The sequence below is a fragment of the Topomyia yanbarensis genome, chromosome 2 (genome assembly GCF_030247195.1).
Source record: "Topomyia yanbarensis strain Yona2022 chromosome 2, ASM3024719v1, whole genome shotgun sequence".
Lineage (NCBI taxonomy): Eukaryota > Metazoa > Arthropoda > Insecta > Diptera > Culicidae > Topomyia > Topomyia yanbarensis.
The window spans coordinates 85,946,277-85,959,486 of NC_080671.1; the positions used below are offsets into that span (position 1 = coordinate 85,946,277).

Genomic DNA, 13,210 nt, shown 5'->3' on the forward strand with positions numbered 1-13,210 from the left:
GGCCGGTTTTCCAGTAAGCACCCAAACCGTTAAAGTTTGCGTTGCTAAATTCGTTACAAAAACCAACAGACAGAACATTTTCCGCAATGGTGTCCCTGGAAGGACATGGATGAAAGGGTTCCTCAAACGCCATCCAAACATATCCAGGAGAGTACCAAGCCCACTCTCTAAACATCGAGCAGGAGTTTCAGAAGCTATGATTAGATCTTGGTTTGAGGAGATAACAGAGTACGTGGTTAGTACACCAGGGTTGCAAGAGGCAATTTATGATCCTTCCAGAATTTTCAATATGGACGAGACAGCAATCCGCACAGTTCCAACGAAAGAGGTAGTTCTTGCAAAGGTTGGAGTTTCTTACGTACACGCAAAAGTGGGAAATTCAGACAGAGAATCATACACTGCACTGTTTGCGGCGAATGCTGCGGGTTTGCTTGCTCCAACATTGATGTTATATCCCTACAAACAAAGAATGCCGAGTGAAATTTGGAAGAAGCTCCCAGAAGGCTGGGCGGCCGGAAAAACCGAATCAGGGTGGATGAATCGTGATACTTTTCTATTGTATTTGAAAGATGTTTTTCATCCATGGGTGGTCGAGCAAAAAATACGATTTCCAGTCATCATTTTCGTCGACGGGCACAGATCGCATGTGTCGCAGGATACCACTGATTTTTGCAAAAGAACGGAAATGGAATTGGTATGCTTGCCACCGAATTCAACTCAGATAACACAACCGCTAGATGTGAGTTTTTTTCGTCCGCTCAAAACGTATTGGAATCAAGAACTAGTTGGATGGCGCATTCATCATGCAGGTAACATTCTTCCAAAAAAAGAAATCGCACCGCTTCTGAAAAAGGCAACCGACAATATGACAAATCTTTCTATTACGCTGTCCAATGGGTTTAGAAAATGTGGTCTTTACCCTTTCGACCCAAATGCCATCAATTATTCCTCGCTCAAAACTGAATATTCTGGCTCTAATCAAACATCGGATGAAAGGAGCATCCAACCTAATCTACCTCACCAAGAAAGTGTTCCAAGTTCGATAACAGCCCTCGAGCTTCTTCAAAGTCTTGAAAAGTTCTTGACGGATCAGCAGAGAGAGGAATTCAACCTACACATGCATTCCAGCACCTGGTCAGGCAAACGCGAAGATGCTAACTTATTTGTAGTGTGGAAAAAAATTAAAACCGAAGCCGCTGTGCTGACTGATTCCTCGAACTCGACAAACGATGCGAATGGCAAGGAAGCGGTACCGCCAAACCAAGGTAGTATATATGTATCCATTCTGAGTTGAAACCAAATTAATGTGATTTTTTTACAGAGCTAGATCAGCCAAAATCAGATCTAACCATTGATGAATCCACAGCATCCTTAAACGAATTTGAAGAAAGTTTCCACGTACCTCCAAACTTATATCCCAAAGCCCAAAAAATTAGCAATGTAAAACCACAACCACCTTCTGTTGCGACCAGTAAGGCTTATCAGCAGTATCTTGAAGATATCGCAAAGAAGAAAAAAATAGTGGAAATGAATATACAAAAGAAAAAAGAAGAGAGATTGAAGAAAAAACAAGTTAAAGAAGAGCAGGCAGAAAAAAGAAAGCAACAAAAAACTGTGACGAAGAATAAGAAAATAAAAAGAACCACATTATAAAAAACCAATTCAATCTAAAACCAAAAATGTCAATGTTTTGAATTCAAAATATGTGCGTTAATAATAAAAATTCAAATGAACTCGATACTTTTTTTTTGGTTTCTTGACTAATATTGAAATGCGCGGAATTTGATACACCCGTGCGCGGAATTTGAATTTGGGCAAAATATATGCGCGGAATTTCGTACACTGACACATCTTGTATTTTTGCATTTTTTGTATAATTCTGCATCAATACTCCAGTTAATATAATTAATTATATAAACGTGATAAAAATGCTATCCAGTAGTGCGATTTGTATAACTTAGTCATTTTATTTGGATTTTTTGTAATAAATTTAAGTTTCCTTATGCCTTAGGTGCGCGGAATTATGTGCCTTCACGGTAATCTACATTTGATCCAAAATATAAGTTGCTCCATAAAGGAACTTTCTAATTTCTATTGCAGACACTATTTTATATCTCTCTCAGCTGTTTAAACGTAATGAAGCTACAGGGATGTACGGGTCGCTCGGCACAATAGTGCCAAGAGGCTCGAATGGTTTCAAAACGGCCCGGCCAGTTATTCTGCACTTCCATGCATTTTATAACGATAATGTCTACATTCCTGCTCCACACTCACCCCCCAGGAGAAGGCGATTTACCGGCTTGATTCTCGCTCAGGCACACATTAGCATTACACTTAAACCAAATTAAATCTCATTTTTCGCTTCCCCTCATCCACCCGCTAGGAACCATTAGCCAGTCGCAGTCGTGCAGCGGTAATTTGGATAAAATTGTTGAGAAATATGGTTGGTTGGATTGGAATGTTCCCCGAGGAATGCGAGGAATGTTTTAATCACGGCCAGCAAGCAACCAGCGAACAAAGCGTAAGTACTAACCTGTCGTGTCCATGTAGATGACCAGTATGCTGAGCACGGTGGCGAACGAGATGATACTTAGTGCCACCGGAAGCAGCTGTCGGAAGGGGGACGGTCCTAGAGGTGAGATTTTTGCAGGTAATTTAGTTCCGCTGGTCAGAGTCGAAGGCGCCGAGCCACCGCCATTTCCTGCTAGCAGTCCGGTGCTGCCACTGGTCACCGAAGAGGAAAACGGGTGAAGTTGAGGTAGATGCGCGTGCTGATGATGTAGGTGATGATGATGATGATGAAGAGTTGGGTGGTTAGGAAGATATTGCTGCTTCTCACCGGCATCGGTGATCGTTCCAGCAATGTTCGGAATCTGCTGCTGATGTTGGTGATGGTGATGATGCGTGGTGGTATCCTCCGAACTCTGCAGCTGGCCTCCTGTTGTCATTTTGTCCTTTTGCTTCGGGACCTTCGTCCTCATTCCATAACTGTAACAAGAGATGGGATGGAAAGAAAGCAACGTTAGCTAACTGCGTGAGAGATCTAATTACAACTCCCGTTTCAAGGCTTCACAGCATATGGTAGAACATATTTGTCGAATATCACATTCGAGAGAAGAACCCAACCCTTTCGGGATGTTGCTACTTGATATCGAGGAGACGTTTTTTTTTTATTCGTGCGAAGCTGTTTCGCATTTTGAAGCAACAAAAGAAACCCTTCATTATGAAGAGAGAAAAACCTGCATTTTATGCAGATGTCCTCTTGAGAAAGGCTTCATCTATTGGAGTATCTGTTAGGCACAAAGAAACGCATCAGCTGAAGAGGATGCCACTCAAGCTGCTGGTGTTGGTACCTAACTAGCACAACATACAGATGACAGTAATGTATATTAAAGGACAACAGTATGTCATTAGGAGTTTATTTTGCTCGAGTACCAGGTGTGGAGCGGACAGGTTTGCCTGGCACAAGAGAATAAGCTCTCAATAGAAACATTGATTAACGGTGAAATTCGAATGAATGTTATTTATGCCAAGAAGATTAATGGACGATAAGGTCTAATGGACTTTAATATCATATGCTTGAGTGTTTTTAAATACACGGTGCTTTATAAAATGGAAACATAGCATGACACAAGCTTTTTCAGTGTACGATCCAATCTAAATCTAAAAAAATGCTTATGGATTCGATCAGATAAAATGCATTGACGGTCATAACGAATTGACACCATTCGAGATAGTCCACTTTTCAGCCTCGCGCTTCACTTCAGATACAGTTGAGTTCTGTAACATAAGCCAAGAAGTGACAAAAACTCAATACCCCCAGCAATGATGAAAACACATTCTCGACAGCCGCACAAGAGTCTTCACCAACTTCCTCTTCTGCCATCGCTCTTTTTCATCACTTAACTCACACGTTCGTTATGTACACTTACTTCCTTCCGGTTTAGTTCCGGCTGGCTGTTCAATTTTCGACGCAGTTTGTGTTTTCCACTGATTTTTTCCCCATCTCGCCCATTCTCTCTCTCATTCCCTCCCGTCACGTGGAATACGAATTTCACGCAAAGCCACTTTTTTGTCTGTTCCCAATCCGGTATTTCTTGCTTACTTCCTTGGTGAGGTGCACCACCGCACGTTTGACCTTTTTGTTCCGGCTTTTTTGTTACCTGCTTCCACCCGTCCATTCGAATCCATTTGCCGGGGTTTCGGATTTCATTGTTTTAGGCCCGGACAAATTTGTTACGTCCAACCTATTATGTGATTCTTCGTTGTTTGTTAGTTGCTGTATGTACATTACACAGCTGGAAGTACGCCAAATGCTGCGCTTCCCGGTGGTGATATGTTTTAATCAAACCATCCGCTCTCCAGAAGCCTCTGCCCTCTTCCCCATAGTTGAAACACTTTGCTTTAATACGAGAAGCATAAGTCGAATCAACGAGCTGCTCACAACAATGTTGTTATTGCGGAAAACACAGCAGCTGGCCGTCGCACTGTGGTCCAGAAGCTGTGAAAAGCTGACCAAAATTAATTATCTCGAGTTTTGCATTTCAGACATAAAATGACTTGGAAAAAGTTTCAGTAAAAGTAAAACCCCTGCTCTTGGCGATGACATAATAATGATTAAACTTCCTAGTAGTGAGAGCTGAAAACTGATTTTTCAAAATTTTCATGCTCTGTTTAGGTATCTTCGACAAGGATGTGGAAAATATTATTTTAAAAACTTTGCGGAAGACACTAGGTGTCATTTTTTTCTTTTATTGAAATATGAAGCATTTTTTGCGTAAAAATTTAAGTGAAGTGAAGTTTTTTGAAAACTCGTGCTGCCTAATAAAATTTTTCCCTTATTTTCAGGGGCAAAAGTTGCGGTGACCGTGGTAAGTCTGTGTGAAGAATTATCCTTCCACGATTGGATTGCTGAGCTGCAGGATTTGGATTGTCAAACTCAGTCATTCAAGAGAGAGAGAGAAGAGAAGAGAGAGAGAGAGAGAGAGAGAGAGAGAGAGAGAGAGAGAGAGAGAGAGAGAGAGATAGAAGAGAGAGAGAGAGAGAGAGAGAGAGAGTGTTGAAGAAAGACGAACCATTGAAAGAAGTGTATATCCCTATCAGGACAAGACTAGCGGATCGCACGAACCACTTCTACGGTACGTTTCTCCAACAGGAACTTCAATGAAGACTGGAAGATTGTAAGACTGGAAGATTGTAAGACTGGAAGATTGGAAGACTAGAAGTCAGAAGACTGGTGAACTGGAAGACTGCAGTTCAGTTGTTCATCTCAGAAATTATAAATTTTATGAAACAATTGACAAACTTTTCAAACTTTAATTTTATGTCAATTATGCACAATACAAAAATAAGAAAGAATTCGCACGGCATTTTTTGCAACATCCCATGGAAAATGGCACTTTCAAGCGAATGGCAAAAAGACCCAGTCTTGCTCGCGACTATGGAAATACCATAACAACTCCTCGAGAGTTATATACACTGAAGTCTTTTTTATGCGGTTTTTTATGCGGATTTTTTCATGCGACTTTTTTATGCGGATTTTCAAAGCTATGCGCTTTTTATGCGGATTTTCAAAGTTATGCGGTTTTTTTTATGCGGATTTTCAAAGTTATGCGATTCTTTTTATGCAGCTTCCTTTTAATTTCTAGGGCATCATCTGAAGCGACTTTTATCGAAAGATAGATCCTCGTGAACGGACATGCTTAAACAAAAGACATAAAATGTTCATATTTTTATTTTAGGTTATAAATTACTAGTCTTTGGGTTAAGGATATGAGAAGCATTCTTGATGCAGTGAAAATAAAAACAGAAAATGACTGAATATCTTTTTACCTTTCTCATAATAAAACTTATGCAATCGGTCGGAATTTCAACTTTTTAACCGAGGCCCGCAGAGCCGAATCTCTTATACCATTCGACTCAGTTCGGCGAGATCGGAAAAAAGTCTCTGAGCGTGTATTTTTTTTACTTGGTGATGGTGGTGATTTACGCCGACCCGGCACACGGTCAGTAGAGTTAGACCATACTACCGATTTCGTCCATCGTGTGTCAGAGTGAGGGACTCTGAACAGAGAAGAAAACTCTCTATTCCTCTAAACTCCACCAAGAAGTCCGACATTTGCCTGATCCCCCGGATTCCATTTGAAATGACTACTTTGGGGGGAGGCGTGTTAATGCACTTCACTTGATTCCAGGTCTAGCTGGTCGTGCTAGATTTCGCTTGTCTCGTAACCGCCATATCAGTCCTGCACGGCATGATATTCCACATGCCTTCCTCTCTACGTTGACCAGTTGGATGCCGTAGTCGATCTGGCGATTCCGGTTGGAGGTTGGCTTCCGGTTCACTGGTGCCCCAACGACCAGGGTCTGACGCGTTCGGTGCTACTCGGCGTAGTTCCCGACGGTGGAGCTAGCCTATCTCGGCGGAGAGTTCCCCGACGAAAGAATGTCTCCTGCAACCGTTGACGGACACGTTATTCTTCCTTAGATGCAGTCCGGCAGATTCCCGGTGGAGGATTGCGTCCGGTTCACTGGCGCCCCGATGATTGAAGCCGGCGATTCGCTACGGACTACTCGGAATAGTCCCCGACGGTGGATCTTTCCTACTCCGACGAAGAGTTCCCCGGCAGTGGAAGATCTTCCGAAACCGATACTACCCGCGCAGATGCCGAGGTCGGTCCTGCGATTCGGGGTGGAGTGTGACTTCCAGTTGTCAGGCGCCCCGACGAGCATCTGCCAGAGCTACTTCCCGATCTATTCGAATTAATCCCCGGTGGTGGGCCTAGTCTACTCCGACGGAGAAATTTCCTGACGTTGAAATTTCTCTCGAAATCGTTATCGATGCTGGTCGGTTAGGTGCCGAGGTCAGTCTTGCGATTCCAAGGAGTCACGGTTCCGACAGCATAAGTCATTAAGTGACTTTACGCTTGTCTGGACATGCCGCAGACTCAGGTGATTCGCATTTAATGCCAAAAGATCCTGACTCCTGTGTTGCAGAAGAAAAAGAGTTAAGTAGCCGGGAAACTCTAAACTTGCTCATATGGCCCTACTCCACGCTTTTTTCTAAACTTTCTTACTTCAAGTCCTTGGTCTTCCTTGAGTACTATGGCTCTTAATTATGAAAAATATTTCACACCTTATGTGTTTTTTATGCGGATTTTCAAAGTTATGCGGTTTTTTTATGCGAATTTTCAAAGTTATGCGGTTTTTTTTTTATGCGGATTTTCAAAGTTATGCGTTTTTTATGCGGATTTTTTCTATGCGGTACGTATCCCCCGCATAAAAAAACTTCAGCGTAACTGGGCAGTTGAACAAACTGATATAACTAATTTCTGCTACATATCCACTGAACCGATCTCGAAGAACTGTAAAATAACGCCAAAACACTCAGAACTAATACTCAGAAATTCCACAATTTTGTGCCTATTTCTGCTGACAAATTAGAGGCGAAAAGGTATTCTAATTCAGAAGATGAATCAAAAATATTTTCCTTGTATAGAAATAATACAAAATATGTAGCATGCATGAAGATAGTTTTAAAACAAATGTTAAATATAAAAATAAATAAATAGTTATGTAGAATTCAATACATAATGTTGTGGTGGTTATTTCTTTCCCTGATCCTTCTTTAGAACTAAACAAGAAAATAAAGAAGAAATAATGGAATATTTGTTTAATGACATAAACTCTTTTCAATGGGATTCTTAATTAATAAAAATATACTTAGTTGCTAAATTTGACAATATCTTCTCACAAACTTAGTTTTACTGGATTCTGAGAGTATTATGACTTTCATTGGTTTAGTGAATTATCTATCTTGGGTCAAAATTTCATCCAATCCAAAGATGGGTTTTTTGTAAATCGACTTTAAATTTTTTAAATCGATTTTTTTCAGTGTAGGAGTCGACTTTTTTCAATATTTTTATTCAAAAATTTGACTAATTTTGTGAAAATCACTTATACAACATTTTTTGCAGGATTTGTCATTTTTAGACCACAGCCGTTTTAAAAAATTCTAGTCTAGTGTAGTGACACATACACAGCCAATTCATGTAGGGATCCTGGAAAATTGCAGACGTTCGTCCACAATTTTAATGTTTGTGGCACATATTGAATATGACACAAGCATTAAAGCGGCCTGGCCAACTGTGCAGCGTACAAAATAAAGATGATTCAAAATTATACAGCAATCAAATTATTCATTCAATGAATAATTTAATCATCGGATTATTTTGAACCTTGAATAAGGAAGAAACGTGGACAACCGTACACAACCGTTTCAATTTGATGGGGGTTGGATAAATTGTTGGGAGTGACTTTGCTAAGAGGGTTAATGTCACTCCTTTGGTCCTAGGTTAACCCTGGCTAATGAGCCAGGGTTATAGCGCCCTTACTCACTCGGACTACAGCCATTTTAAAAAATTGGTAAAAAAAAGTTTGACCCTTTTCAAAAGACAGTCTGGATCATTTTAGAAAAAACAAAGTATGCAAAGTGGCAAAAACAAACTATGCAAAGATGGCTTTTTGTGACAAAGTATTCATGTACAGAAAGTTTTATTAAAACCTGAGGGGGTGCTGCCAACTCTGAATACTATTTAGCGCGAAATTCGTCTATTGACTAAAAATGTAAACAAAAGGCGCACTCACACGTGTCATAAGTGTGTATTGATGAGGAAATTCTCCATGCAAATAAAGCATCAACTTTTAACGTTCATTCATATCTTTGGCTTAATATGGTCTATAAACAATCGGTGAAATGCAATTTGAAAGAAATGAATCAGGGAATCTAGAAAAGATTGTAATTTTTGGTTACAGTGTTTCCAAATATACTACATTTCCAGATTAAAACTTAAAAAGCATTTTTCTCAAAATTCGTGTATTTTTATTTTGAAAATGATGAACATCTAATACATCAAGATAACTAAAGCCAGTCCCCAGACACAGTCATTTGAAGTAAAAAACTCACAATGTCTCAGCACATTTCTCGATATATCTCAGTAACCAAGCAAAATGTCAAAATTCTAAAAACGCTACCTTGTAGAGATTTTTTAAACAAGTAATGTGGCATATCTAACTCAGTTTACCCCAAAATAGCGTTTATTGTTATAAGATAGCACAACAGCGACGATATATCTTTCATCCTCAAAAGGGACCTTATACTGTTTATTTTAGAAAAAAATACAAACCAATAAATGGATTACACAATTCTTCTGAGATTAAAAAAAAATTAACTCAGTAAAAGAAATTATTTTTTTTTAATTAAATTTAAAATTACATTTTCTAATTGTATTGAGATGAATTCTTTAGTATCTTCTAAACTCTTTTCTGATATCTATAGAGTTTATGTTCCTTCTGATCTTGTTGAAATTGATGGAGTTGTAATTGTAATTTGTTTATTGAGGGCTTTAACCGGGTGGCCATTCGCCCACTTGATGGAGTAATATTTTTCGAATCTATGAATCGTCTGTTCAGGTTTTACACAGTGAACGCCTGTACACAACAGTTATTGAAAATAATAACTAAATGCATTACTTCTTATGCTATCCGTGTAATATTTTCTGGATCTGCTCTTTTAGATTTTTTATATGTAAATAATGAAATATTTCGGGTTCGCATTTTCACGCCGAAAGTAATGCACTGTGATCGATCATTACCAACTTTTCGGGTCACGCTGAGAAATTTTGTTTAAATAAAATAAAATGTGAAAAAAGTGGTAATACGCATATTACTTCTTCGTGCAATTCATTCGATGAAAATATGTGGTTTATGCAAAGGTACTCAGTTAAATGAATGTCCTGCATATATTAATTGTAAATCTAAATTATACCAAAGAACATTAACGAAAAGTAAAGTGTCATACGCTGCATTAGTTAAATCTTCATCTATTTTCGCCACTGAAAATTCTTTCGATTTACTTTCTAACAATGATGATAATTATACTTCTGATCCCCAATCCCACTGTAGTTATCGTCCTCCAATTAAACGTAGAAGAAGTAATGATCGACGTGAACCGAAGAAAAATAGCCACCCTTTCAATTCAGTTATTTTCAATCTTAAAGAATTCCCTCTACTTAACCCTTTCATGCCCAACTTTTTTCTAGTTCATGTAGGGTTTCAAAACTATTTTTTCTTGAAAACGGTGGAGTCAAGAAACATGAAAAGCCTATCTTCATAAAGATAGGTGCTTCAATGGCAGTGCTAGAAGCTGGTCAATTTTTACCTTCTAATGCTCAATACAATTCTTCTAGAATAAATACAATAGTCCAATTACGTGAAAAACGTAGCCAACGACAGTCTAATTTGATAAGTTTTATCAGTTTTCAATAATATTGCATCATAACGAAGTTATATGAAAAAATCATTTTCCGTCGTCAACGTTAACTGTTCCTGGCAGCACTGCTCCGTCGGCATCCAATCAGACTAATTGCAATAACTTCATTTCTAGAGCTGATGCTTATAATTGTTAATACTCAAATTAAAGGCAATAATCACATTAATGAGCCTTACTTATTTTGTGAGCAAATCTCGTCTCAATCAAAAGTGATAACTGTTTAAAAACGTTGTTGTCCACAAACAACATGGGCATGAATGGGTTAAACCAGGTTTCAAAAAAATGATTCAGAAAATAAGCACTTAGATCCCGATGAATCAAAATCGATATTACATTTTTACATTTACACATTTTAATAAAGCTAATTGAATTATTGGTATGTGATGATTTTTGGAAAAAAAATATTAATAAATCTGGTTCCTTTCATTTCTATTCTTTTTAGAAAAATATCCAAAATTTTTGCCTTTCATTGTTCAATTATTTTCCAATTTGTAATGGTCTTACAGCAAAATAATATTTGTTTGAAATGGAATCGTAGAAGCATTATTCCAAAAATTGATTTTTTTTTGTTGAGAGTTGTCCTACTGGAACTGTAGAGCTAGGTTCTCGGAATTTCGCCCACTAAAACACTGCTTAAGGCCATTTGCAGCGGACCGTGATTCTGAATGTAATATTCATTGTACGGTTCAGATATGGTCGGTGTTAAGTCAGACCGGACTAAGTCGTAGAACATCAAAAAGTGAGATAATGACAATTCTGGATAAAGAATTTCTTCAGCTAATTCAACTTTTCCCAGATTTCAAATATATAACCATAAACAAGAATCATGGCAAAAAATAATTTCCAATTATAACGTAGAGGATGCTGCAATTCAAACTTTAAACCCGTTTTTCTCGAAATCAATATTTTGTCACTTTGTCCGGTCTGACTTAACACCGACCATATGTACGGGCCTAGGGACTTCGCGATCCCGTGTATCATCGCGAATGGCTGCAACATTTGTACGTTAACGTGTGTGTGTTTAGATGTCGCATGTGCTAACGTGTTTGTTATTTCGCGTGTGTAAATTCTCTTTTATAACCGTGTGCCTTTCGTATATTCGCGTGTGTTCTGGAATGATCGCCGGTGTACCTAAGTTGCTAGGACGGAGGGTAAAGATTTTCCGACGCGACAGATTTATGATAACGCGAACACGAACTTTTGCGGGTTCGCGTTTGTAACGTCGTAAATATTAAAACGTTCAGCTTATTACCGAGGTGTTATGAAGTTTACACAATCGCGGGTGTAGGATCATCGCGAAGGACTCAAGCATTTGTATGTTAACATGTTTGTCGCGTGTATCTGACTTTGCGTGTATAAATTCGGTTTTACAACCGTGTGTCAAGTCGCATATTTGCGTGTTTTAGATGATTGCGCGGACTGTGTATCTGACACTTAATTTTCAGTGTACGGTTCAGATGCTAGAAGAGAGTGAGTTCTCCAATATCACTAGAGTTTCCATTCATGTCGCCATGGAACTTGTTGTGTAGGAGATATGAGCGTCATTTTTATTGATTGGTCCGCAAACACGGGCGTTTGTAGATTCACTCCAGAGAGCGCGTTTGTGAATTTATAAGCGCGTTGAACGTTCACTTAGTCACCAGGGTGTTTGCCAGATCGCTGACATAGGTGTGCGTGGATGATCGCGAAGAACTAGAGCGTTTGTATGTTAACGTTTTTGTCGCGTGTGCTAGCGTACATGTAACGTCGAGAGCATAAATTATTTTTTATGATCGAGCGCGCACCGTTAATCTAATACTTAATGTTTAGTGAATGGTTTAGATGCTAGAAGAGAGTAAGATTCCCCATATCACTAGAATTCCCGGGCATGTCGCCATGGAACGTGTTGTCTAGTGAATCGAAGCGTAATTTTTTTATTGATCCAACTGAAGGCATGAGTCTGAGCCGCTAGGATTGAGGGTAGAGATTTCCAAACGTGACCGATTCATGATCGAGCGAGCGGTAGGTTAATGTTCGCGTTTGTGACCAGGTTTGTGTAATCGCGAAGGCCTTCGAGCGTTTGTACGTTTCCGCAAGCTCATTCTATAAATTCACCTTTTTCTTCAATATTTTTTTGCATATATCGAATCGTTCACGAGTTTTCAGTGATGAAAAAAGTTCAGTAACTTCTAACTTGAAACAAAAATCATTTTCGGCTAAAACAAAAGATACTTGTCCCCGTTCGGCCTAATGACCCCTTTCGACCTAAAAACCCATTCGGCCTAATGACGTTCGGTCGAACAGTATTCGGCCTAACGGCTTTCGGCTTTGGCATGACACTGTTTTGTACAGAATTAGCTCGAATTACTTCGACATGAACATATTATTTTTGACATCAAAACGTAACGTGTGGGTAAAATGTACAAAAATATAGTACTGGAACGCCTCCATGTGATCATGTTTTTACCTACAAAATGCCCTGCACATATGCATTGCACGAATTGCCTTTCTCGAGCAATGCTGATGTCCCAGCGGAACAAGAGCACCCTTTTTGGAAAATAGGAAATTTTGGCAAAAAAATATTGCTTTTCACTTTTCACATAAGGGCCTCAAAAAGCAAAAATTTTATTTTCATTCGATGGTCCTCAGTTGTTGGGTTCAGAAAGCGGTATTGGTTGCGGCAATCAAGAGATAACCAAGAACGCAAAAAGTGAAGAAATGCGAAGTATATAGGAAAAACACAACGCTCAAGAAATAATATGGACGCATTGCCATGAATGCAACAAATGGCTGCATACTTGTTTTACCATTTCCCAATTTTCGTGAATTGAGTGCGATAGAAAATCAAGAAAGTGATCAAGAAGGATCACTTCCTTTCAAGGCCCAAATGGATTAATAATT

General features: G+C 39.0%; 1 protein-coding gene across 2 annotated transcripts in view; it reads right to left on the reverse strand.

Annotated features, from left to right (window-relative positions):
• Positions 1–13,210, reverse strand: part of LOC131678723 (protein Star) — a 140,679-nt gene that overhangs the window by 71,912 nt on the left and 55,557 nt on the right. For both annotated transcript variants that reach the window (XM_058959002.1, XM_058959001.1), the window contains exon 2: positions 2,534–2,988. In XM_058959002.1, coding sequence (XP_058814985.1) covers positions 2,534–2,981 — 448 coding nt within the window. In that variant the 5' untranslated portion in view covers positions 2,982–2,988. The remainder of the gene's footprint in view (positions 1–2,533; positions 2,989–13,210) is intronic.